The sequence below is a fragment of the Salvia miltiorrhiza genome, chromosome 1 (assembly GCF_028751815.1).
Source record: "Salvia miltiorrhiza cultivar Shanhuang (shh) chromosome 1, IMPLAD_Smil_shh, whole genome shotgun sequence".
NCBI lineage: Eukaryota > Viridiplantae > Streptophyta > Magnoliopsida > Lamiales > Lamiaceae > Salvia > Salvia miltiorrhiza.
Genome location: NC_080387.1, coordinates 69,339,059 through 69,363,946, shown reverse-complemented (window position 1 = coordinate 69,363,946; position 24,888 = coordinate 69,339,059). Strand labels below are relative to the sequence as shown.

Sequence of the window (24,888 nt, the reverse complement as noted above, 5' to 3'; positions counted from 1 at the left end):
TGCGCCTAAGGTTTTCAACCATATCTGTTGACATTCGTTTCTTGCATTAGGGGTGATGGGGCTTTGGATTTGAGCTATTACGACTTTCAATTTCGTCTCATTTTGATGAAGACGTGTACAAGAAAAGTGTTGGGGAAATGGGGCAGTGAGCGGCGGTGATAGGTCTTTCTCTACCTCACCGGCCTGCAAAGCCTCGGCCCGTTCTCTCTGTTACCTCAAAATACAAGTCCTCTGCTTCATCCCTCTTCAAAGTAGAATCTGATTTGTTGTGTGAGATGGGAACATGTGCAGGATGGTTGATAAATTCTCAAACCTTGGCATGTCGAAATTCTCAAACCAAGGGATTTCTCAAATTCCAAATTCATATCACACCTTGTGAATCCTTGATTTCGTATGTCCTCACACAAGTTGATGTTGGGATATTTGGGCCTTTTGAGAGCAGTCAAAGAAGGCAACCATTGGGGAAGCGGTGGCACCGCCGACGAGTACAGAGGAAGTGTTAGGGGGGTTGATGGAGGACGAGAGAGTGTGACTGTGCGAGGAGGGTTGTGGTTGGGGTGATTATTATTATTTTATATAAGGTTATAATGGTAATTTACTCACTTAATCTAGATTATAATCTAAGGTATCAAACAACCAATTCATGATATCTATTTTTATATCTTAAATATCAAACACAAATCTACAAATACTTATCACTCATTATCTACGATACTTATATTGACCTAAACTATCTTGCCATATCCTAACATACCTACCAAACGGACCCTAAGTAGCATCGAACAAACTAAAGTTGAATACTATCCGAGATGTCGTATGCTTGCATGCATGATTCGTGCATATCCACAAAGCGGTGTCGTTTCGCTCGACACGTGGGCTGCGGAAAATATGGTTGTCTTTTCAACTGAAATTTCTGCCGGCATTGGCTCAAATATTATTGTATCAAACTATTAGTCACATCAAAACAAATATAAAATTATTTAAATATGTTGAAATATTATTGCATTCGCAAGATTACATGTGGCCTAAAATCACATGTTTAAGGCTTTAGTCGAGTAAAAGCCAATAGAGATTAGAGTTACCTTTGGCACTTTTAAATAAAATTTTGTTATAGTGACAATTTTTTAACTGAACTTAGGGCATTAATATTAGAGGATCAATATTAGTTGAGCATTAATATTAGAGCATCAATATTAATTGAATTTCTAGTTAATTTTTTTTCTCCAATATCGATTTCAAAAATTTCCCGCTCTATGACATCTTTATTCTCTTTGATGCATGAATGTCGCTCTCAAAATATAGCGATTTAAACTTTCAATTATGTCGTAGAATCTTCCATGCATTCCACCACTTAAATGAAACGCCCTTGTTAATTTATGGTTGTGAATAAGGTTTAATTACGTCTTCTTCCTTATTATATCGTCGCTATGACCATTTGATCACTTAATTGACATGAGCTTCAATTCATATAACCTCACACAGTTTCACTTTGGAGGTGACACAACCCCAATGACTTTTCACTCATTTGTTATCATACATTTTCAAATACTATTTCTAAATAATTATTGAATAAGTTGGAAATTTGGTTTTAAATGGTTACTAAATCATACTCCCTCCATCCACGAAATTTATGCCACAATTTTCTTTTTCATCCGTTCACAAAAAATATGTCACATCCATTTTTAGTAATAGGATCCACATCACTTCACTCACATTTAAAGTGAGACTCTTACTCCACTACCAACTTCATTCACATTTTATTAAAACCCGTGCCATAAACAAAGTGACATAAATTTCGTGTACGGAGTGAGTAATTATTTATGGTCGATTTGTTGAGATTTGTTGAGAATTAATTGTAGATTTGGAATCTACGTCTTGAGTACAAAAATTTAATGTATTTGATTGTTCATTTTCAAGTTGTAATGAGTGAGCAACTAATGTGAAAATTTTGGTGCTTGAGAACATGGAAAATGAAGTATCTCATATTGGAAAAATTGAGAACTCTAAAGCCATTTATAATTCTTATCTATTTAGAAGAAGATAATCAAGTGGGCACCACTAATTTAGGGGTGAGCATTCGGGCGGGTTGGGTTGAAACCGAACCGAAATACCCAACCCGAAACCCAAACCGCCTAAAAAATTTCGAACCAAACCAAACCGTTTGACTGGTCAAAACCGAACCAAACCGAACCGTAAATTTTCGGTTCGGTTCGGTTCGGTTTGACCAAAACCATTTTTTTTTTAAAGCTATAATCAAAAATTAAAGTACTATGAATAAGCAAAAATTATCACATCTAGATAAATCCATTTACTTCTACAATCAAGAGTTTGTAAAATAAAAGAACAAGCACAGAATAAAAATCTTATGTACTTTTGAATTTAATGTAAAGTGTAAAATTCTAAATTTAATTTTTTAAATATTTATTAATTAATTATTTAAAAATAAATATTTATTAATTATATTTAAATCGGACAGGTTCGGTTTATGAACCAAACCGTTTTTCTCAAACCGAACCCGAACCGTTTTCTGGCGGTTTGAAAATTTTCAAACCAAACCAAACCGTTTTCTCTATATAAACCGAACCAAACCGCCCGATTTGGTTCGATTTGGCGGTTCCGGTTTGGTTTTGCTCAGCCCTAACCACTATGAGGAGGTACCCTACTAGTGGGACTTTTGTGTTACTCATTTTATGGCTAACCCTAGATACTATGAGGATACCATCCAAGTCCGGGTTCGGGCACGACGCAATGGGCGATGGTTCAGTCGAGGCTCACGTGTCAGATACAATTCGGTACGGTGCATACGTAAATGCGTGACGTGGCAGAGAGTGGATACGCGGTGCAAAGGTGGCAATGATTGCGCCTCATGGCGCATAGGTGGCCGCATTTGGCATACAGATGGCACGCACCTGACCCAGAGTCAGTGAACGCACCCGTTACGGTCCAAACCACACGCACCTGTTCAGACTTAACCACATGTTTGAACCAACTTGCACCCATTCACTACCAGTCACATTTTGCCTATAAATTGAGGGCCTCAATATGGTCAGAAACATAACGTTCAACATATCATTTCGAACGTCTTTGAATTGTCTATCACATTCTTCATATAGTTCGAGTCATAGGACAATACTCAGTTCCAAATATTGAGTAGTTCATCGGATCATCAACCTTGTGTTGTGCAATAATTCGATCAAGTTCACCTAAATCGTTGTATCTTGAAGGCAATTGTTTGCGAACCATGTTCACAATATAACGGAGCAATATTATATTGCCTAAGATAATGTCTACATTAGGCTCAATTCATTTTGTATATCTATTTTTATTTTATTAAGTTGTAATCCCGTTTTTCAACGTTTTGCATCATTTGTATAACAAAAATAAGTCTCGATACATTTTCAAATAAGTCTGTCACATGCAACGACTTAATTTTATTGCTGAGATTTTTGGGAACGTATGTAATTGAAAAGGTAAAAACGTGGTAGTGTAATCGTAACCATATATGTCTAACAGTGAATGTTCATTAGAATAGCATCTAATCTATAATCCATTGATGTATGGAATATATAATGCGACTTTATTATGATGGTATAAATCCAAAGACACTTATTATGAAGCAAGTGGTATACACGTTGATAAACCATAGAAAAAAGAAGAAAAACAAACACAATGCACTAGAGGAGTGAGTGGGCTGCATTGCATCGCATGACTTGCGCGGCTGCCCCACTCTCTTTCTTTCTTCAACAATTGCGCTATCATGCCACTTGCCCACCACACTACACATACTCTTCTAGCCTCTAAAACCTAAATTTACAAAATTATAAAATTATTTCAAGGTTTGATATTTGATACGAAACAAGAAAATTTAAATTAAAAATAAAATAACGTAATACATACATATATATTTATATGCCTAATCGATTCCCCACTCATGCTAATATTGATTGTAGTGTCGACATGAGATAATTTTAAGATCACAGCAAAAAAATAATTTTTTATCGACGAATTTTCCATCAATAAATCTAGCATAACCGTTGGTAATTACGATTACCGAAAGATTACCAATAAAAAAGAAACGTTGTAAATTTGTTTTATGAATAGGTCTTTAATGATACTATATATCTCAAAATTATACGATTTAGAACAATAAGCATTAACCAATAAATTTTAACTTTTTTAAAAAAATAGGAGTGTACTGTTTGTAAAATAGTAATTTTAATATCTGAAAATTGAATTCTACGATTTATATATAAAGAATATTTGTTTGTGTTTCAAATCTATATTTTTATGTCATACGAACTTCTGCATAAAATTTATACTATATGTTAAAAAGTTTTGGCCTTTATGAACAGTAAACTAATTTTTTAAAAGGAAAACTAAACTAATTTAAGTTGACTATAAAAATTTACGCAATTATCAGTTTTTCGACAACTGTGTCGTGTAGACTAATTCCGCCTCCATTTTCGTTTAAATTCAAGTTTGCTGCATGTGCAAAATTTTAATTGATACTGCTATATTTTAAATAGAGATAAATTTTAATGATACACGCTAGCGTCCTTATATGAGACTTTATCATTAAAATTTTGATAAAAGAAACTCATCAACTAGTCCCAGCTTACTAAAAATAGAAGCTAACAAACTTGTGAATATGTGATTTAAAGGCAAAATCTGATTGAAGTATGGGCACAATATATATAACTGCATATTTGTTTGACTTTTCTACGGGTTTGCTTAATTATGTAACGGAAATGAGGATTCCTTGTTACAAATATACCAAACACAAAGAACCTTATCTAATAGTAATAGGTAAGGAGTTAATGCCCAAACCGAAAAATTTTGGATTCGAATTCTCTGTAGAGCGATTTTTAATTTTTTTTTAATTTATTGTTAATTTATTAAAAAAATAAAAAAGAATCTTATCTAATAAAGGCTGCGATGATGAGGTTATATTCAGAATTTTATTTTTCGTGAAAAATAAAAATAATGAACAAATCAATAAATTCTACGAATAAATCAATATAATTATAAATAAATGTATCTATTTGTTATAATGAAAATATGATCTTCAGTCTGCCTCTTTCGGATAGCCGGGACTTGACGTTGATTTCCGATTTCAATTCTTATGTCAATTCCAGGTTTTTCTGGGCGGCCATCTGGATCTAAACCCAGATTTAAAAAAAAAAAAAAAAAAAAAAAGGAAAATAAAAGGACCATTAAACAATTTGAACGGCCACAAGGCCCACAACAGACCAAGAAGGGGCAAAACGATCAATTAAAGTGGCCCATAACCCGATCACATGAGGAGTGTAGTTTCAAACACATAATTAAAAATAAGAGGCTTACGTAAAGGTAAAGCTTATAGAAGTCTTTAACTTACTAATTAATTAAGCCCCTAAAAAAATTACTAATTAAGAGTTGGTCTCCTCTGCCCGAGTCTTGAGACTCTTAACATAGGATACTTTATAAATAATACTTCCTCCGTACTTATAAAATATATCTTAATTTGTTATTTTCGTTCGTCCTCATAAAATATATTCAGTCTACTTTTTGTAAATTTTTTATTCATAATAACGTGAGATCATTACTCCACTCACAATCACAACACATTCAATTACTTTATTAAAACATGTGTCATTTAGACACTCTAATAATACATTAAAAAATGTCATACGAGTACTAAAGAGTAAGCATGTTAATTCAGCATGCAACTCGTAGACTAATTTTATTAGACCGACAATCCTAGAGGATTATGGCTGGAAATTTTCGATCCAATAAAATTACAGGGGTTGGCCCAAACCTTATAGGACTGACCCGAAAATAATGTGTTCGTCTGATTATATGAAAATTTTCTCGTTAATTGCTTTTTAACTTCATTATTTTACCTTTAAAATTTAGTATAATAATACTCCTGTAGTATTTTTAAATTTAATTTTGTGCATTCAATTTACTTGAATAGTATAGTATTTCTCGTATGTAGTGATTCAATTTAATTATTAGAGCAAAATTACTTTGTGCATGACTGTGGCCTATTACTATTAAAAACCTAAATAAATAAATTCTTACAATATTTGGTTATCTACAGTGATGTAGCCGTAATGCTACATCGTTAAGTCCGCAATCCGCAATAAACTCAGGGCATGTTTGATAAGAGAGATAAATGTGTATTAGCTTATTTATCTCTCCTAATTGCATGTTTGATAGGCAACATAAATCAGAGCCTCGGCCCGCAATAAACGTGAGGCCCGCTGTAATTTTACTATTACACTTAGACTATGAAACCCTCCTCCCCCCTGAGTTCCCCAATCTTTTTTCTACAGTAGATTTTATTAATTTTGTTTCTTCCATTTTTGGCCTCTATCCTCTCTCACGCCTCAAGCCCTCTCTCCCCTCTCACGCCTCAAGCCTCAAGCCTCAGTCAGCCGGAGGGCAGCTATCATCGCCTCCCTCATCCTCTCTGACGCCGCCTCCGCCGCTCGCCGACGACAGCAGTGCCGCAGCCGACCGCTGGACGCCGAACGACGAAGAGTTGCCGCCGCCTCGCCTCCCTTTGAGTCTCCTCCCTTTGGACGGCGAACGACGAATAGTCGACGAAGATAGGGCCCCGCCTCGCCTCCCTTTGAGTCGTCGCCGCTGAGAAGAAGAAGAAAATGGGTTTTGGGGGGGAAGGGGGGGAGGATCTGCACAACTCCCTTTGGGGTGGGGGTGGGGGTGGGGGGGGGGGGTTGGCGAGGCTGAGAAGAAGAAGAAGAAAAGGGGTTGGGGGTGGGGGGAGGGTCTGCACAAATTCGGCCGGAGGTGGGGGGAAGGATCTGCACAACAAAGTTGGGGTGGGGGGGGGGGGGTGGGGGGGGGGGGGGGGTTGGCGGCTGAGGGAAGAAGAAGAAAAGGGGTTGGGGCTGGGGTACGTGTATCAATTTTTTTGATAGTTTTTTTTATTTTTTTTTATTTCTTAAATAAAGGACAAAAATGTAATTTACTAATTTAATTTTTTTTTAGACAATTTGTTAATTTAATCTTAAGTTATATATGGTCTATCAAACAAAAAAATTAGTTATCTCAAGTATTTTATCTTAACTATCAAACACTTATAAAATATTAACAATCTTACTCAATCTATATTATTTATCTAGATTTTATTTATCATCCCTTATCTCATTCCAACTATCAAACGGGCCCTCAACATAAGAGGTAGTACCGTAGTAGTAGTTCAACTACTTATTTGTCATTCTAATCTTATTTTATAAATGTTCCATCAATACTAGAGGGACTCGACGCTATGAAATAATGTGTAATATATTTGATTGAGATGGTTTTTATTATATATTATATTAATATTATATTTGATACGAATGTATTAAAATATCTGTAAAATATAATATATTGTTTGATATGATGTATTAAGATTATATAAAACTAATAGTAATAGTTATAATTAAGATTTATATTACGTGTACCACCTACGTAGGTGTAGGTGATATACAAAATCCCTCAAATCAATATAATATTTTTGGGCTTTTAATTTATAAATGATCGGATATTTCATATGACTTATTTATTATCAAACAAAATATTAGAATGTCATAGGAATATTTTAACCAAGTAACTTTTAGATATTTTAGTAGTTCAGTATACATTTAAATTTTATTTATTTTGATATAAAGTAATAGTAATTCTTTTTACGTTTGAAGATTTTCAAAACTATAATAAAATATACTCCAATGTATATTATTTGAAGGGTTAATAATAACTTTTACTCATTATCAAAGACAAAAAATAAAAAATAAAAAAGAACTACTTATTATAAAAACTATTCATTTTGAACTTGAAAAGGATAAAGATGTCCTTACTTAAATCGTGAACTTTGTTTGATATGTTCAACCACTGCGAGTCGAGTATGTCAAATATTAGTATTTGACGTGCTCGATTACTGTGAGTCGCGCATTTTAAAAAAATATACTAATGTTCAAATACTCGATCAGACCGGATATCCTCTCAAAAGGGAAACTCCCTTGAGCTCCCACCTTCGAGCAAACCTTCACCTTAAACTCGAGCTTCTTCACACCAGAAGTGAAAATAAGAATCCAAAGCTCGTGTGCATGTGTTGACCAGGCGATCGAGTGGTTAATTCGAATCTATCATGATGTCGCCATTAAATTTCTTTATTTAATACACAGCCTCATCATATTTGTCCAAGGAGAAAGAGGAGGCTAATTGCATTGTAAGAAAAAAGAGGAAAGCATAAATCAAGTTAGTTGATCTTTTGTCTTATTATTTATTTAAAAAACGAAGAAGATTAATCTTCACTATAGATCCCACATGGAAGTTAGATCAAATGATGGGCTCAAATAAGTAAATGAAGTTTAAAATTTGTTCCGAAAAATGGAAATCAAGCAGAAATTAAGTAAGCAAGCATTCTATGAATGAAGATATTAATTAGTTCACAATTGTTACTTGTGAACTTTAATATCACGAGCGCCCCATGCACTAGGAAAGGGGTGAAATTGTAATTTAATACCCGAACTATATATTGACCTTTTTAATGAAAACGATTCAAACTATACATGATTATATTTAAATGCTTGAACTATTGACATTTTAAAGAAAATGTCCCAAACTATGCATTATTACAAAATTAAATGCATGGACTATCAGAAAACTAACAAAAATGTCCCGAACTTCAATTTCCCATCCATAAAAATGAGAGGAATTGGATGATGTTTTGCGAATCATATTTCAAGAACAAATTTGCCAAGTTCGTAATCTTAGCAAATTCGGTTCGTTTTCTGTTACGTGTCGCTACAAGGACGAATTTGAATCGTATACCTTTATGACGGAGGGGGCCGGAGAGCGCCTCTTGAAGAAAAGAGTGCCACATTTGGGGAAACCTCCTTCACCTACTGCTGTCTTTGGCACATCAAATTCCATCACAGGATTGCTGTATGAAGAAAAAGAAAAAAACACTAAATTTTAGCCTAAATGAAGTGTGAATGTTTGTAAATAAGCACAAAAGTAAGTAAAGATGTTCCTATAGTTAAGTCCAGTTGTTTACAAATTGTTGGAAGCTGCATATATGTATTTACAAAGCAGTAACGCTGAAAACTGCAGGGAAAAAAAGGGCTACAAACAACCCAATGACTGAAACTCAAAAAAAATTGACAAGAAACGAAGCATTTAAATGGAGCTAATGCGGTGGCAGGTTGTGGAGTGGAGACGGACCATAGTGGAGTGGAGTGGAGACGGACCCAGCCAGGGGCTCCCACCAAAAAAAAAGTTGTCAAATTAAGATTATCATTTCGAAATTCAAAATTTCTTTTCTCAGAGTTGAAATCTCAAACTTGAAATGTAGAAAATATAATAAAGATTTTCCTGATCCGCCCCTTATTATTTACGGTGAACAAGGTTTTTCCGAAGATTTTGATAGCATTAAAAATTGATTAATCCGTGAAATATGTTGGTAAAACGTGTATTACGTCGAGGAAGAACATTCACGTAAATATAAATATTAAAATAATAAATTAACACAATTTGGTAATCCAATTCGGTGGCCTCGTGCAGAAAAAATGATTCACTAATTGAAATTAAAATACATATGAACTTTTATAATAAGAGTACTTCCTCTTACTGCATCCATATATCTTTCTAAAACTTCATTGAACTCAGCGCATGCACTCACCACATAATTCCGTGATAAACAATAACTAAATAAACAAGAGTTTATAACTCTTTTACAAAATACGCTCAATAGTGTTTCCTCGCAAATACTCTTCTGTTATAACAAATAAGGAATTAGTACTAGGAATAACACCACTAACAACAAGTCTGGAGGCACTTAGTAGAAACAAAAGAATTCTTGATTATATCATGCAAAATTAATTTAGCACGAACTCCCTCCACTTTTCTTGGAATCTGCCACTTTAAGCAGTGGAGATGGTGACTGGTGAGGTCATTTTATTTTCATTCTATTGCTTTTATTCAGTCTCTCTACCTCTATGAAATTAAAAGCATTAAAATCTGGTTTAGGAAAGTATTGAAATCTATGGAGTTCAGTGTGTTGAAAAGCATTAAAATCTGGTTTAGGAAATCCAGGTAGACAACTAGTGGAGCAAAAGATATAGATTGATTCACTAAGATCGTCTCCAATATCTTTAAATTAAATGAAAATTTATTGGCCCAACAATTTGGCCCATTGCTATGTCCAATTATGTTAGATTATAAATTGCTCTATTCATTAATTTGTATTACTATATGGTAAACATCAATAAATATTTATTCGAGAACTAACTTCACAATCTCTTAGACGTGATCTAGTAGTAGTCGGGCTTTCTCCTCCGGATTCGCCATCACTCTCTCCTCAAGAACTGAATCTATGTATATCTTGATGGCTACCTTAATTTTTTGAGGGTACATTTACTTTGATGGATAAAATTATATTTATATTTTTACTTTGATAGATAACAAAAATTTATATTTTTAAATGTCTCATTTCTTTTCTAACATTTGACACAATAGTATTTTTTCTTTTTTATTTTCACTTCAACGATGAATAATATTATCCCTCCAAAAGTAAGGAAAAATTATGAACTTCTCTTTTTGTGTAAAATGTGGGAAAAAAAGAGACATTTAAAGACATAAATTTTTGTTATCCATCTTTTTCCATGGATAAATTTATTCATCAAAGTAAACACACAGCCTTAATGGAAAATGAGAGAAAAAATATATTTTTAAAGATTTTCCACCATTACCACATGTTTGCTATGATAAAAATCTTCCTCCGGACATAGTAGAATATTTTATCGGACAACACTTTTTCGCTTATTTTTTTTTAATCAATATTGGATAATATTATTCTAGAGTAAGGGCTTGAAAATATTTTCTAATATTTTTCTCATCTTTCCATCTCTTGTAAACATATGATTAAAAAAAAGAGATTTTTTTTTCATATTTCCTTATTTATCTTTTTTCAATGAAAATTTTACAAAAACGCACTCTTATTGTAATTAGTCGTAATACTTTGACTATGTATGATTCAAGTTTATTTATTTTTTTAATTTAAGGAGAGAGCGCGATGAAGTTTACCTATTGAAGTATGTATCACTAAAGCCGTCGATTTCATTCTCATTGAACGTTCAATATAGGAATTGCTGTCATAATTTTCAATTTGTTGGTAATATTTAGATGATTTCATCCCACGTTCTTACAATCTTTTGACTGTTTCCCTAAAGCCGTCGATTTCATTCTCATTGAACGTGTGAGAATAGAAGTTTCCATACGTGTGAGTTGTTTTTTTTCTTCTTTTTTGAGAGGCGTGAGTTGTTTTCTTTTACCTATCTATCAATTGGACTTTATGATACTATACTCTTATAATTGTAACTATAATCTTATTTGCATCTTCAGCCTTATAGTTATAACAAAATACTCCATATTTGCAGGGGGCGGAAGAAGTATTTCAATGACATAACAAAAACAAAAATGAGACCCAATAGAAATAGCTATTACTACTTCATGGCTATTTTTTAAAATTACTATTTGAGAGAATACCGTCTCCAAATTTGAGAAATATAACTTGCCCTAATAATTGCAGTATATTTCGAAATAATAACATTTTTTTTATTTATCGTGTATTTTATTACTCCGTAGCACTTTTTTTCTAAACAAATGTAGAATTTATAATCCATATTTTTTCCTTTGTTTCCAAATATGGAACTTTAATTACCTAATTGCTAATTTCCTTTCAACGGAATGACATTTTCTAAATATCCTACAATCCTACAATATAATAATGCTCGCAACATATATATATGTCTAAATTTGAGAATCTTATTCCAACAAAGAAAATTAGAAATAGATCTGATTTTTGCAATTCTTTTACTCCCACAAAAAAACAACCGTACATCTACAAACTGTTATCTGGAAAGATCAAACACATTCAAATAAACTTTGACGCCTTATAGATCTTCTCCTTTAAACCCCAATCCATCTACTGTATATTCCTTTATCCTGCAGAAAAAGTTACAACTGTTTCAGCTGTGTGTGTGTGAATTGTAGCTACAATTTGGGAGGTGTTGATCGATTTGTGAATGGAAGCCATCAGAAAGCAAGCGTCCAGACTCCGAGAACAGGTCGCCAGGCAACAGCAGGTATTCTACCACTCTACGACGCGCAGTTTTGTGTGTGTGTGTGTGTGTGGAGAGTTGCGATTTTGCGTTTAGGAATAATTTTTATGTGAATTTTTCGGTCGGATCGGGCGGCGCAGTTTGTATGTTGTGATAATTCGGATCTGCATCATGAACTGTATAACATTTGATATCGGAATATGTTGTGCCTCCTTGTTGAAACTGAACTTGATTTTGTTGAGGCGTTTGGATTTGAAATTCAGTTGCGTTTTGTTTGTTTTTCGTCTCGATTTAGGTTCACTGCCGCTAATTTTGCTTGTTTTTTTTTTTATGGAATAAGATTTTGACAATTGAGGATGTAAATATGTCATCCGCAGATTCGTGTAATTCTAGATGATCGCATTTTTAGTTTCGTTTGATTGCCGCATATGAGCTTAAACATTATAATTTGAACTGATTTGATTGCTAATGAGCACGTGCAAGTTTATTGGTCCGATGCTGGGGCCTGGATTTGGTATCTTTTATATGCATTGAATTGAAGTTGTGACTTGAATATACATAATATTTAATTTGTAACTCTAATGTATGTCGGAGTTGGTCGTAGCTAAGTTGTTTTGTCCAGTTTAAAACTATTTTCCATCTGTGTAACTTGTTTCCTTTGTATTTAAAAGTTAGTGTGTTTTCACTGAGCTCATTTTTCAGGCTGTTTTGAAGCAGTTTGGTGCCTATGGTGGTTCAGATAATGTCATGCCTGATGATGCAGAATTCCAGCAGCACCAAAAGCTTGAAAAGCTATACATATCTACTCGAGCTGCCAAGGTTACGTTGCCTATTGTGTAGTTAAATACTTATGGGTGTGGAAAAGTCATTACCGTAACTCATAGAGCTTAAGCTTATCTGTTTCAGTTATCATAAATCCCAACCATAGTGTAAAGCTAATCTACACGAGAACTTTTATCATTGATCCCAATCATAACATAAAGCTCATTTTCACTAGAGTGTGCTGCAGAGAGAGAGAGAGAGAGAGATGTCTGACAGAAAGAGCGAGTGAGTGACTGTGTTAGGACTTGGGGGGCTGGGGAGTTGTCACAGTGGCTCCTAACCTGTCAGCCCATAACTTAGGAATCCTGTTTGTGATGCTAAAGTAGTGATTATGTATCATATGTTTATTCTGATTGCAATTTGTCTTTTCGTACTACAGCATTTCCAGAGGGACATTGTTCGTGGTGTTGAAGGTTTTATAGTAACGGGGTCCAAACAAGTCGAGATAGGTTAGTTTTTTGTTGATTCAAAATGTTTTTTATAATTCAAATCTATCAAGTATAAATATATTAATTCCTTCATGCGTCATTTTTCCTTCAGGAACAAAATTGTCAGAAGATAGTAGAAAATATGGTGTTGAAAATACTTGTACCAGTGGAAGCACGCTATCAAAAGCTGCATCAAATTTTGCACGAAGTCGTGCTCAAATGGAGAAAGAACGTGGAAATCTGTTGAAGGCCTTAGGCACACAGGTTATTATTGCGCTACCTGCATCTTTTGCAAATTTTGCTTGGATGAAGTCATTATCAACTTAATCTATCATGACAACCATAAGCTTGGCATTCGCCTCATCCAACTTTATTATGCTTTAGAATTTAGATTATTGATTAACTTGCTCTTATCCCACTAGAAATTGTGTGTATTTTACTCATCTATCAAACATCTGGTGTCTATGGTAGTATTAGCCCACTGCAGTTTCTGTTACCTGGACGCAGTTAGACTTTCAGATTTTCTTGTCTCTGTTTCAGCCTCAACAACTATTTTGATCTTTTTGCACAACCTATTTTGCAATACTTAGACAGCTAGTTCGAGAATAGCTCTTGACTTCCTACTTCTACTATGCCAGGTGGCAGAACCATTGAGAGCGATGGTTATGGGAGCTCCATTAGAAGATGCTCGTCATCTAGCGCAAAGATATGACAGGATGCGGCAAGAGGCTGAAGCTCAGGTATTTTAATTAAGCTATTTCTTTACAGATGAGATTTAGTGTCCCACAAATGGTGTCCCACTCTCAAAACTATGTAGTTTTGATTGTAACTACAAAGTATTTTTTTATAATACTTCAATCGGCTCGATGATGGAGAAGACGCTTGAAATTACGCTGGTTAAATATTAAAAATCCTTGGAGAGCTCTCACCCAGGGCAATTTATGTGATCAGGAGAAGAGGTGTTCAACACATTTCTGCTCTTAAAGTTAAATGCTATAACTTTCTTTGCTTTGCTTCCTGCTTCAGCTACACATTGTACCAGATGTTCGATGATTTAGTACTTTTGGCCAAAGGTGGTCTTACTGTATATCATGGATCAGTGAAGAAAGTAGATGAATACTTTGGAAGCTTTGGAATCCATGTACCTGATTGTGCAATCCGCCAGATCATTTCATTGAAATACTTGAGGGCATCGTAAAGCCATTTGCTGGTGTGACTGCTGAACAGACGGATGCTTCACAACGGCTACTATGTGCCTCCAGATATGCTACATTACTGTGACGAAATTGCATCTACCTCTAAACGTGGAAGTAGTAGTAGTGCTCAAGGATCTCTCGAACCATTCACTGGCATGATTTCAATCAGCTTCTCCGCTGTCATGCCATAAAATGGATGGCATGATAACTATGGTCGGAGGAAGATATTAAAACCAAACACATAAGAATCGGTTTTTGGATCTGAGTAGAAGAAAGATTGAATTGAGAAGAGAAAGAATATATGATATCAATGGCAGAATGAGTTAATCAGAAATTTTTCTTCCTTTGCGCTGGAAGGATATGTATCAAAAAAGGGAGAAGATTTTGCAAGCCGTGAAGCCGAGCCGATTGATGTATTATACATATATAATTTGTAATTACAATCAAAACTACATAGTTTTGAAAGTGGGACATTGGATCTCATCCAATTTCTTTAGTGATTGAAAGTATTTTAGATGCATTTAAATTGCCTTTATTAATAATATTGAGATGTTTGCATGCTGCTTATTGACTGAGCTCCCCCCTCACCAGCTTGTTGCACTGATTGTTGGAACTAGATAGGCTGTTGAAGTTGCCAGAAGACAAGCCAAATTGAGGGAAGGAAATGCCCATCCTGACATGGCTTTTAAACTTGAGGCAGCCGAGTCTAAATTGCAAGATCTGAAGTCAAATGTGGCCACACTGGGGAAAGAGGCTGCTGCTGCTATGGCTGCTGTTGAAGCTCAACAACAAAGGTTGACGCTGCAACGACTAATTGCCATGGTAATGCCTTCATGCTTCTAAACTTTGGACTGAAGTTTAAAACTAGTCGTTAAAGTCGTACCTAATCTATCCCTATTTTTATCAAGGTTGAAGCTGAACGAGCCTACCATCAGCAAGTTCTTCAAATACTTGACATGCTCGAAGGAGAAGTAAGTCAATACAGCATATATAATCGGAAGCATGTTTTGTCTTGTTATATGCTTTACAATTCCTTTCATTAGATGTTTGATGATTTATGATTTGTACAGATGATGTCTGAGCGCCAAAGGATTGAATCGGCTCCTCCACCTGCTGCTGCTGCTACTGCAATTCCGAGCATGGATAGTATGCCTGCACCTCCATCATATGAAGAAGTAAATAGTCTACCTACTTCGCCTGTCCAGAATGGATCGACCGATGGCATGGGATACTTTCTTGGAGAGGTAAGTAGTTTGCTAAGGTGATACGTTAGAGAAATTGTTCCCGAAACTTGATCATAGTTTGTTTAATATATTCTGCTGTTTGTTGCTTGATACTACAGGTTATGTATCCCTATCATGCCGAATCTGACGTGGAACTTACTTTGTCAGTTGGAGACTATATCGTCATTCGAAAGGTATGCTAAACTTGATTGAGTCCTGATCTTTTCGTTCCCAATCGAGTTAAATATTGATATGGGTCTGCTGGTGACTTTTCTGGTTAATGGTATTACTATTGTTTTCTTTCTTCTTTCATTCTTTTGTCTCAAACTAGGGGCAGCAGTTTGATAAGAAGTATAATTTGTATGATTGTATTGATTGATGTTGCTCTCTTCCTTCCTTTACTTAATATTTGCTATTTCTGCCTTCAAACTCTTTGTTGGTATCAAAACTTTTATGTCTGGTAAAACTGAATTTTGTTCTCCATTTCAAGGTTTCGAACAACGGATGGGCTGAAGGTGAGTGCAAAGGCAGAGCTGGTTGGTTTCCGTTCGGGTACATTGAGAGGCGCGAGCGTGTTCTTGCCAGCAAGTTTGCAGAAGTTTTCTGAGCTTTTTTCTCATGATTTTGGTTTTCTACATGTCTCTTTTTTGTTTGTATTTGTGTTTTCGTTGGAATATATGCATATTAGAGTTCGCCTCCTACAGAAAGGGTTGCTCTCCCTTTCTTTCTTATTTGATTAATTTTGCAGATTGATGTATTGCCCTGCTGTTTTCTTTAGTTAAATTGTTTCTGAAACCCATTCATTTCCGGTTCCTATATCAGTTTTAAATAACGAAATTTCATATGTTTTCATTACTCATTTGCCATTTTTCATTTGCTTTTTATCAACTTATTCTTTATTGTATTCCCTTTAGGGGTGTCTACTTTGAGTGATAGATAAAAATAATCCAAACTATTGAGGGTGTATATATTGTTCGGTGACTTAATTATCCTTGTCTTATATATTTTGAAATTAGTTGCCGTAGTAACTTATTTTGTACAAACCACCTTCCTGTATGTTGGAGAAAGTCTAATGTAAACGTTACTACTCAATTGGGAGAATTAATAGGGCAGAGAGATGGACATATGCTTAATTGTATCAAACGCTGTATTCGTACATAATTTCTCAGATGTTCACTGTGTTCACTACATTTTACACGGTTCTTGATAAATAAGTCCGATTTTGCAACTAAAAAATCAACTTACAAAATAATATTAATAATCATTGTTCAACTAATATCAAGAAAATAGATCACTGTACAACATCTGTTTGTGGATTAAAACTAAATAAACATGCAAATGTAATTTGGTTGTACGCTCAACTACAATTCTGGAATAACAAGCACTAAACTTTGTGGATCTAATTAGGTTATTTCATATTTGAATAATCCCAGTCTAGCACTACATGGACAAATTCAAACATATGCACAAAATTCATTACCTTATTTTTTTTTCTTTTTTTTTGGGTGACAAGCTTAAACAGAAACAGGTATGTGGAATTAGCTCTTATAGGTAGATAGCAACAAGGAGAAGTTCTCATCCGCATAAACCAATCCTGCCATCACAAAGGAAATTTTTATTGGCACACTTCAAAAACAACAAAAGCTTTGTACTATTCTATGAGAAAATCTACCATTCTCTTTTTCATTTTAACGTGGTTTTATTTTTCCAGTTTTCATGAGTGGCGTGACTCAATAATTTGGGATACTACTTTCAAATGTCAATTACCAGGCTCGAGAAAGGGGAATTGCCCGCAAATATACAAAGCATACTCAAATTTCAATATTAACTACTATTTTTTTGGTCAATTAATACATAAAGTTTAAACTTTTTGGAATTTCGGCCTGAATTAACTGGACACCGGAATTTTATTACGTGGATTCATAACATTTTCTCTTTTTCTTCTTTGTCACAGCCCGCTCATATAAAAGAATTGTCACGTAATAAAAATTCACATCCACATAGGGTTAAATGTGGCCGAAATTTTAATTCAAGCCAAATCTCAAAAAGTTCAATGTTTATGTATTAATTGACCAACAACATAGTGTAGGTTAAAAATCAAAATTTATGTATACTTCATGTATTTACAGCCAATTAACCCCTGTTTAAAAAGTTGTAAGTCAGCAATAGAAACAATAGTGTGGTATTTTTATCAATATTTTTCATATAAACTAAGCAATATTTGACAAAGAAGAGAGGTGGAAAAAACTCACATATATTAGACGGCTCTCTTTGGTGCAAAGTATGCTTGAAGAATTGCTAATATGATGAAGAAAATAGCAACCTGCATTGTAATATTTGCCAATCAGGTAATTGTTTTATTTGGTTTATGGCTTCTTTAATAAAAACTTGAAAAGGTCTCCAGAACTAACCATAATAGCAGCATTGTACTGGGGCCGGCTCTCAATAATGTAAGATTTCCTATCAGAAGAGGGGGGATTGGGTTGTGGTAAGAGAATAGATAAAATTTGTCTAATGTCATAACATAAAGAAGCTACAAATACCTTTCATTTAAGGTGCCAGAGTCCCTGCAAATTTTCAAGATACTATCTAATCTGTCTTTTGTCGTTCCCGCATTAGGATCTTTGTCATCAACCTAAAAAGGATGATGCCTCGTGTTACTTAACAAATTATGAGAGGTATACATAAAACATTAAAACAATGTCTACACAAGCACAGTACCTTAAATTTCAGCATCCGAGAGAAGTCATAGAAAGCACCATACACATCAGACATTGTTTTAGTTCTGTCGATAATTTTAGCAGTAAGGCCTAGAAAAAAGAGACATAAAAACACAAATATTAGAATTTTTAATTGGTCTAGAATGAAATAAACTCTGATGAAAACATAGAACAAAAAATCAGAAAGCTCAGTTTTATTGTTGGAGGGCTGCATAGATAGTGTTGAGGATTTGGTCATCGATAAGTGAAACAAGACCAATTAAAAGTTGTATAATTAAGCTGCATTTCAGCATATGAGCTCCTATCAAGCGAGCAAACATCATAAGGGGAAAGTGATCATCAGTATATTTCTGTTTCACAAAATTCTCCTACCAAGTACTATTTCAAAGACTTCCCCATACGTTTATCGGTTTATGCAATATATTTTTTCCCAGACCACCTTCGTCACTTTGACATAAGGAATGTTCCGGCTAGAACTAAGATACATTCCATTGGCGCTTATTTAGAAAAAAGGAAAAGAAATTGAGAGATGGCAGAAAGAAAAAATCCATGTAAATAAACAATTAGATTCACATAGCAAAAGGAACACCAAGAATTGTCAGCCTACCTCTTCTCATTTTCACAACACCTCTGAAGACTTCAATGTTGTCGTAGCATAAAGCTAATGTCCCAATTGCCATTATCTGGTCAAGAAAATAGGAAATCAGATGGTGCTTCTGCGGAACAAACTGCAATATATGTAAAAGCACCGCATTTAAAGGTATACCTGTGGAATCGCACAAAAGCGAAAGATAGCTGGATCTTTCAAATCAGACATGTACTTGAGGCAGTCCTCTACATGCACTAAAGCATTTGTGACCATATCATTTAGGCACTGCACTGCTTTAACAGAGTTTTCCTGGCTCTTCAAGTCCTGAGAACATTATCAGTAAAATTGTGTAAGACATTTTTGACATCTAATTTGCATGTATTGTACATAGATCTAGTCAACTTGATTATTGGAATATTGAACATGTGCCTTAAATTCAAAAGGAAAAAAATTATTTACCTCAAGTTTGTTAACGTATTTACTCCATATTTGACGAGGCCAAAACATACGTGACTTTGGTATCTCATTGATATCCTCAAGGTAATCTCTGATAATGTTTGTTTTCTGTATTATTTCAAAAATAGAAGACAGTTCTTATAGTTAGAAATAACACAGATCTCTAAGGGGATGGCTTGACTTATCACCGCATAATGGAATCAGTACCTGAAGAAATAAACCCATTGAATTGGACATAGCATCTGTAGCCAGATCTTCTTTCCCAGAAGCATGGAATAGCTTGGATAACCCCAATCCAACAAGGCCAGCCACGTAATGACAATATTCATCATAATCATTAGTGGTTTCTACCTGAAAAGTGAAAATTGGTCGCAAGTAAATTAATTAAGAAATTCCTGGCAAGACAGAAGTATGCTCCGGCTAAGAGCACCTAGTTATGGCTCTTTAATTCACATTTGAATGATGTCTTTAAAACATAAAAAAGTAACTATTTGCCTAGTAATGTGGCCAAGGGAAAATGATGTCACTAAAACAGAATATGAAATTGAACTCTATTATCTCATGAGAAGCAACTTTAAAATTCAGGAGAAGTTATTTCATAGTTCTATCAATGGATAGAGAAACAATCCCTTGTATGATATATACCTCCTTGCAAATAAATTTTGCCATCCCTGCACCCATTCTCATGGTAATATCCTCAATTGCATCCTGATAACTGCAAGGGGATATGAAAGTTATCTTTCATGCATAGAAGTAGTAATCTACCAAAGTAACTCCAACTACCAGATATATGAGGATGGCAACAATTTAAAACTGAAAAAGTAAAATGTTTTTGGCGCTACTCTCCGAAGTTTTGTTACAATACAAACATCTGACATGTTATTTATCTGCTTAAATTTACTTGAATTTCTTGCTGTAACTCTGCTTATGTTTACTATATAATTTTATTGCATTATTTGGAAGTGTAATGACGGGGGGCATCAATAATAATCCTAACATTTCCAATGAAGACTAAACTACTAGTGTCCATATTGGCATCCCAGACATCAAGAAGTCATAAGTGCTATAAGATTAATCAAATGACACGGAGCCTCTCATAAAATATATATATATATATATATATATCAAATGACGCGGAGGTTGAAAACATGATTATCACTTCTAATTTTTTTCCCATACTAGGCTTGTCCTATTAGCTCCATCAGAATTTTAATATTGCAGTTATTTTTGTGCGTTTTTAAATAAACAGGAACTGTTTCACCACATGATTCAGAAGCAATATTACGTCGTTATTGATTAGCTATAAAAACTACACACTGATCCACACGACTGAATGCACTAAATAAGATTTATGCCAGTATATGGACCTTTTTCTACTTCAATCCATCACAAGTAACATTACCCTAGGTCTTACCCAAACCATGTATTGACTTTTTGCAGTCAATATAGACATATAGTACACAACTTTCCAGATTGAAATATGTATTGATCTAATTCAGACCTATTATCTCCAGTCAGTGTCACTTTTGGCTAACTTCAAATCTTCTGCTTCAAGTTACTTATCAATAATCTTATTCAGATATAGCCATTTCCTTTATCAGTCACCAACAGAAATACCATTTGAAAAACGAAAAACATATAGAACAAGTGCTGATCTAGCATGTCATTGCCAAATTCATCCATAATTAAATCACTGCTCAATAAATTTGCATATATATGAGGGGAATAAAACTCATTTCTCTTTTTATCAATGCCATGTTATATGTTGACAAAATCACATGAGTAATATATGCTACTTAAAGAGTACCCAGGCGCGAGCTCCAGAAAAGCAGTGGAAACGTGATGGAACTGGTCCATCAGAACTCTATATTCCTTTGTACCGCCTGTCAAACAAATATATAACATGAATTTGGACATATATATGATTGCCTTCAGTTAAAACAACAAAAATGAAACAACCTAATTGAGATGTCCCTCTTCTAAAAACTGATTATGGTTGATCGGTGATAACAACAGTTATAACTGATTAACAGCAAGAGTTTCCAGTAAGCGTGTATGTTCCTTACACGTGAGAGTTGACTATTACGAAATCACTATTATTTTGGTTCTCATCAAATTGCAAGAAAGCAGAAGTAATATGATGTCTCCAAAATTGCATATCAAGTTGAGTTGTTAACTTCTAGAGTCGACTATATTGTCGATGCAACAATACAGGCCTGGTTAATTAAATTTTGAAGTTCATAATTTAGATGTGAATATTATCAGACCTGGAGACAAGTAGCAGAATCCCCCTCATCAAGCAAAAAGGAACAGTACCAGTCAAGTTTGAATTTGATTTGATTTTAAGAGTGGCTATAGCCAATTGGTTGAGATGCATCAAGTCATATCTGCCTGAACCCAGAGAGGTGACTATTGGCCAATTCAATTTTCAGACAGATGTGTTCTTTTATTTGCAACTAAACGGTTGTCTTTGATGCTTATTGTGCAAAATGGCTAGACATTTATAGGTGTAAGTCTCAGGACATTCACAAGGTCTTGTCGTTTTAAGCAAAATCTCTTACTTTGGATCAAAAAGTAAATGAGCTCTTATAGCCTCCTGTTAGACTTTCTAATCACATAATTATCAGCAAGAAAATAATAAAGACAGAAGCTAAAGCTCACATGAAAAATGCCATTCTCGGTCAAATATGTGACGATGGAAAGCCATCAGAATAGGTACTTTTAGCTCTGTTGCTATGCTAGTGTCATCCTCTGTCAAAATAACAATGAAAAATGTTATCAACAGTCAGAACAATTATTCAAATAATTCTTAATAGGAAGCTTACCAACAGTGTCAAGTGCTCGAAGAACCAAATAGAAAATGCATATCTGTGAAATTCAAGAAGAATAACGCAGTCATTGTCTGGTATGATAATAAAGAAAGTAACTAGGAAACGAGAATTTCTGATTGTATATATTACATGAAACGGTTACTTTCATCACCGGCCTATTGTGACTTGTGAGATCAATAGTCAAAGAGACTGTTTAGAATCATAACAAATTTGCAATAAAGTCAAACCAAAAATTGACACCTCCGAGGCTCCAAACTCAAATACTATTAATCACTGGACACTATGTTAATATCATCGTATACAGCAGTTCTTCAATTATTGGATACAGAAGTCAGAGATATTAGCCAGTTAAATTTCAACAAAAAATCTACATCGATCATCACCATACAAGCACGAACAAAATATAGGTTCCTTCTCGGAGACATCGATGATTGAACCAAAAACAGCAAAAGTATGAAGACCACTCACAGCATCGCGAAGATCGGTATCGAGCTGCTGAATAACGAGACCGAAACTTCTAGAAACCTTGTGAAGCATGGTGTAACAAAATCCCCAGTGTGGCTCCGGCGGGATCTGCTTCTCCGCATTTCTCGCCGCGTATTTCAGCTTCAGCAATGGATACAAATCATCCGGATGCCTCAAAATCGCACGTAAACTCCCCATCTCAAACCTGCCAGGCACCGATTAACAAACAAAATCAGCTCAACGACGGCGATCTAGGCAATGATTGATCGAGCTCAATGATTTCGAATCCATGAAGGAACCAAATCGCATTGCTCGAAATGACGTTTCAAATCCGCGATCGATACTTACTGTGGTTCTGAAAATACTTCCAATCAGCTGCGTGAAGCGAGGACGATGGAATTCGTGCGCGTGTGTGAGAGAGATATAGAGAGAGAATGTGTGTGCGTTTGTAATTGTGACCAAAAATATTATGGACATACTTTATTTTATAGATGAGAGAAAAATACCGTTTACGAGTGAGTGTGTGTGGAGGTGGCGGGCGGAGGTGGGTGGGAACGAATGGGATGTTGGATTTTGACGGAACGTGAGTTCTGCGGTTAGGCTGGTTGCCACTTGGATAAGGTCGCGTTTGGCAGTACTCATTTATTCTGATTTTTGGACTCCTAACGAAATTTTCGTCCTAAATTTTTTGCTGCATTCCTAATTTCATTCCCGGACAAAAACTAATAAAATGTTCCGATTTTTGGACTTCTGACGAGTATATCTTCCTACCGATAAAGATTTATTTTTCAGGCCAAAAGGTCGCAGATTCAAGCTTCATTAATGTTTCTATATATCTTAATTTATCATACTTGCCCACGTTTGATAGAATGTTTTTAAAAATTAGAAATGAATTCAATTAATTGAATCAATTACTTGTTGTTTGGTTTGTGTAATGAGTTAACCATTATCCTTACTTGAGGGTGATCCAATTTATTAATTATTACCCCTTAAAATAGAGGGGAAACAAAATAAAGAGATTCTCTTATAAATGATTCATTTTCATTGTTAAATCAAACACTCAATAAAAATAATAATTATTGTTACCATTCCACTCCTCTATTTGATTCCATTCTTCTGCTTGAACCAAACGAGCATTTAATTTTTCTTAGTATGGTTTATCTGACTCTGATGCATACTTTACAATTAAGTGCATAAGAATATGAGTTTATTTAATGTACACCGAACATAATATTATAAAGTACTCCCTCCGTTTCATTACAAATGTCTCATTACTTTTGGACACGTAGATTAAGAAATGTGTAATTAGTAGATAAAGTGGATTGATGAAAATTATTTAAATATTAGGTATAGAGAGAGAAAATATGTCGCCAAAAAAAGAATGAAATATTTGCAATATGACATCTCATTATAGAAAGTGAGACATTTATAATGGGACGGAGAAATTATAAGGTATTTATTGATATAAACATGTCGATTTAATGTGCAATTGCATAAAATGTCTCAACATAAGAGTAGTTTTGGCCAAAATGTATTTTGTTTGAAAGTTTGGCCAAAATAATAAGAAATGTTAGTTTATGAGCTTTAATTTCAAGATCATCATTTCACTAATAGTCACGTAATTGAGGTCCTTTTTTTTCAAAGGGATTTATTAACTTCATATATAATATCTAATTTTTTTCTAGCATGTTGCCTCCGTAAGGTCTAATGAGGCAATGACCTTATAAATGTCACATTTAGTAAAGTATTAATTATGTGATATGCGTAAATAAAATTGTGACATTTATTAATACGCATATCACTATCCCTTTACGCACACAAGTATCCTTTCACACGTATAAATAAATAAAATTGATAATATTGAGGGTTGATTAAATAATATATTTAATTATTAATTGATAAATAATCTCTTAGTTAGATTATTAGAATACGGATTGAATTATTTATTACGAATAGATAATACAAATCAAACGTTTAATTATATTAAATTATTTTATCATTCATGTCTTATCAACTTAAGAATTTATCTTTAATTTTTGTAATAT

The 24,888-nt window shown here is 34.3% G+C and overlaps 2 protein-coding genes and 1 long non-coding RNA gene across 5 annotated transcripts; 1 reads left to right on the top strand and 2 right to left on the bottom strand.

The window, feature by feature from the left end:
- Nucleotides 1–8,501: 8,501 nt before the first annotated feature.
- Nucleotides 8,502–9,187, bottom strand: LOC131005492 (uncharacterized). Its single transcript, XR_009095278.1, has 2 exons — nt 9,050–9,187; nt 8,502–8,935 (listed from the first exon to the last, which is right to left on the bottom strand). It is a non-coding gene; the product is annotated as an uncharacterized LOC131005492 (long non-coding RNA).
- A 2,597-nt stretch (nt 9,188–11,784) lies between these two features.
- Nucleotides 11,785–16,637, top strand: LOC131005491 (SH3 domain-containing protein 2-like). Of its 2 annotated transcripts, none has more exons than XM_057932494.1 (10): nt 11,785–12,137; nt 12,816–12,932; nt 13,315–13,384; nt 13,476–13,627; nt 14,002–14,103; nt 15,181–15,381; nt 15,468–15,530; nt 15,630–15,803; nt 15,902–15,976; nt 16,273–16,637. In XM_057932494.1, the coding sequence occupies exons 1-10, from the start codon at nt 12,078–12,080 to the stop codon at nt 16,387–16,389; spliced, it is 1,131 nt and encodes a 376-aa protein (XP_057788477.1). In that variant the 5' UTR covers nt 11,785–12,077; the 3' UTR covers nt 16,390–16,637. The 2 variants fall into 2 exon arrangements, with proteins under 2 accessions (XP_057788477.1, XP_057788478.1); XM_057932495.1 differs by having other exon boundaries at nt 11,806–12,137; nt 12,831–12,932.
- Nucleotides 16,638–17,034: 397 nt separating this feature from the next.
- Nucleotides 17,035–23,430, bottom strand: LOC131005489 (squalene synthase 1-like). 2 transcript variants are annotated; one of them, XM_057932492.1, is made up of 15 exons: nt 23,192–23,430; nt 22,847–23,048; nt 22,373–22,415; nt 22,209–22,298; nt 21,355–21,430; nt 20,193–20,262; nt 19,755–19,898; nt 19,551–19,655; nt 19,269–19,415; nt 19,110–19,185; nt 18,504–18,592; nt 18,326–18,417; nt 18,194–18,242; nt 18,035–18,105; nt 17,035–17,376 (listed from the first exon to the last, which is right to left on the bottom strand). In XM_057932492.1, the coding sequence occupies exons 2-14, from the start codon at nt 23,039–23,041 to the stop codon at nt 18,040–18,042; spliced, it is 1,242 nt and encodes a 413-aa protein (XP_057788475.1). In that variant the 5' UTR covers nt 23,042–23,048; nt 23,192–23,430; the 3' UTR covers nt 17,035–17,376; nt 18,035–18,039. The 2 variants fall into 2 exon arrangements, with proteins under 2 accessions (XP_057788475.1, XP_057788476.1); XM_057932493.1 differs by having other exon boundaries at nt 17,035–18,105; nt 23,192–23,375.
- Nucleotides 23,431–24,888: the final 1,458 nt, after the last annotated feature.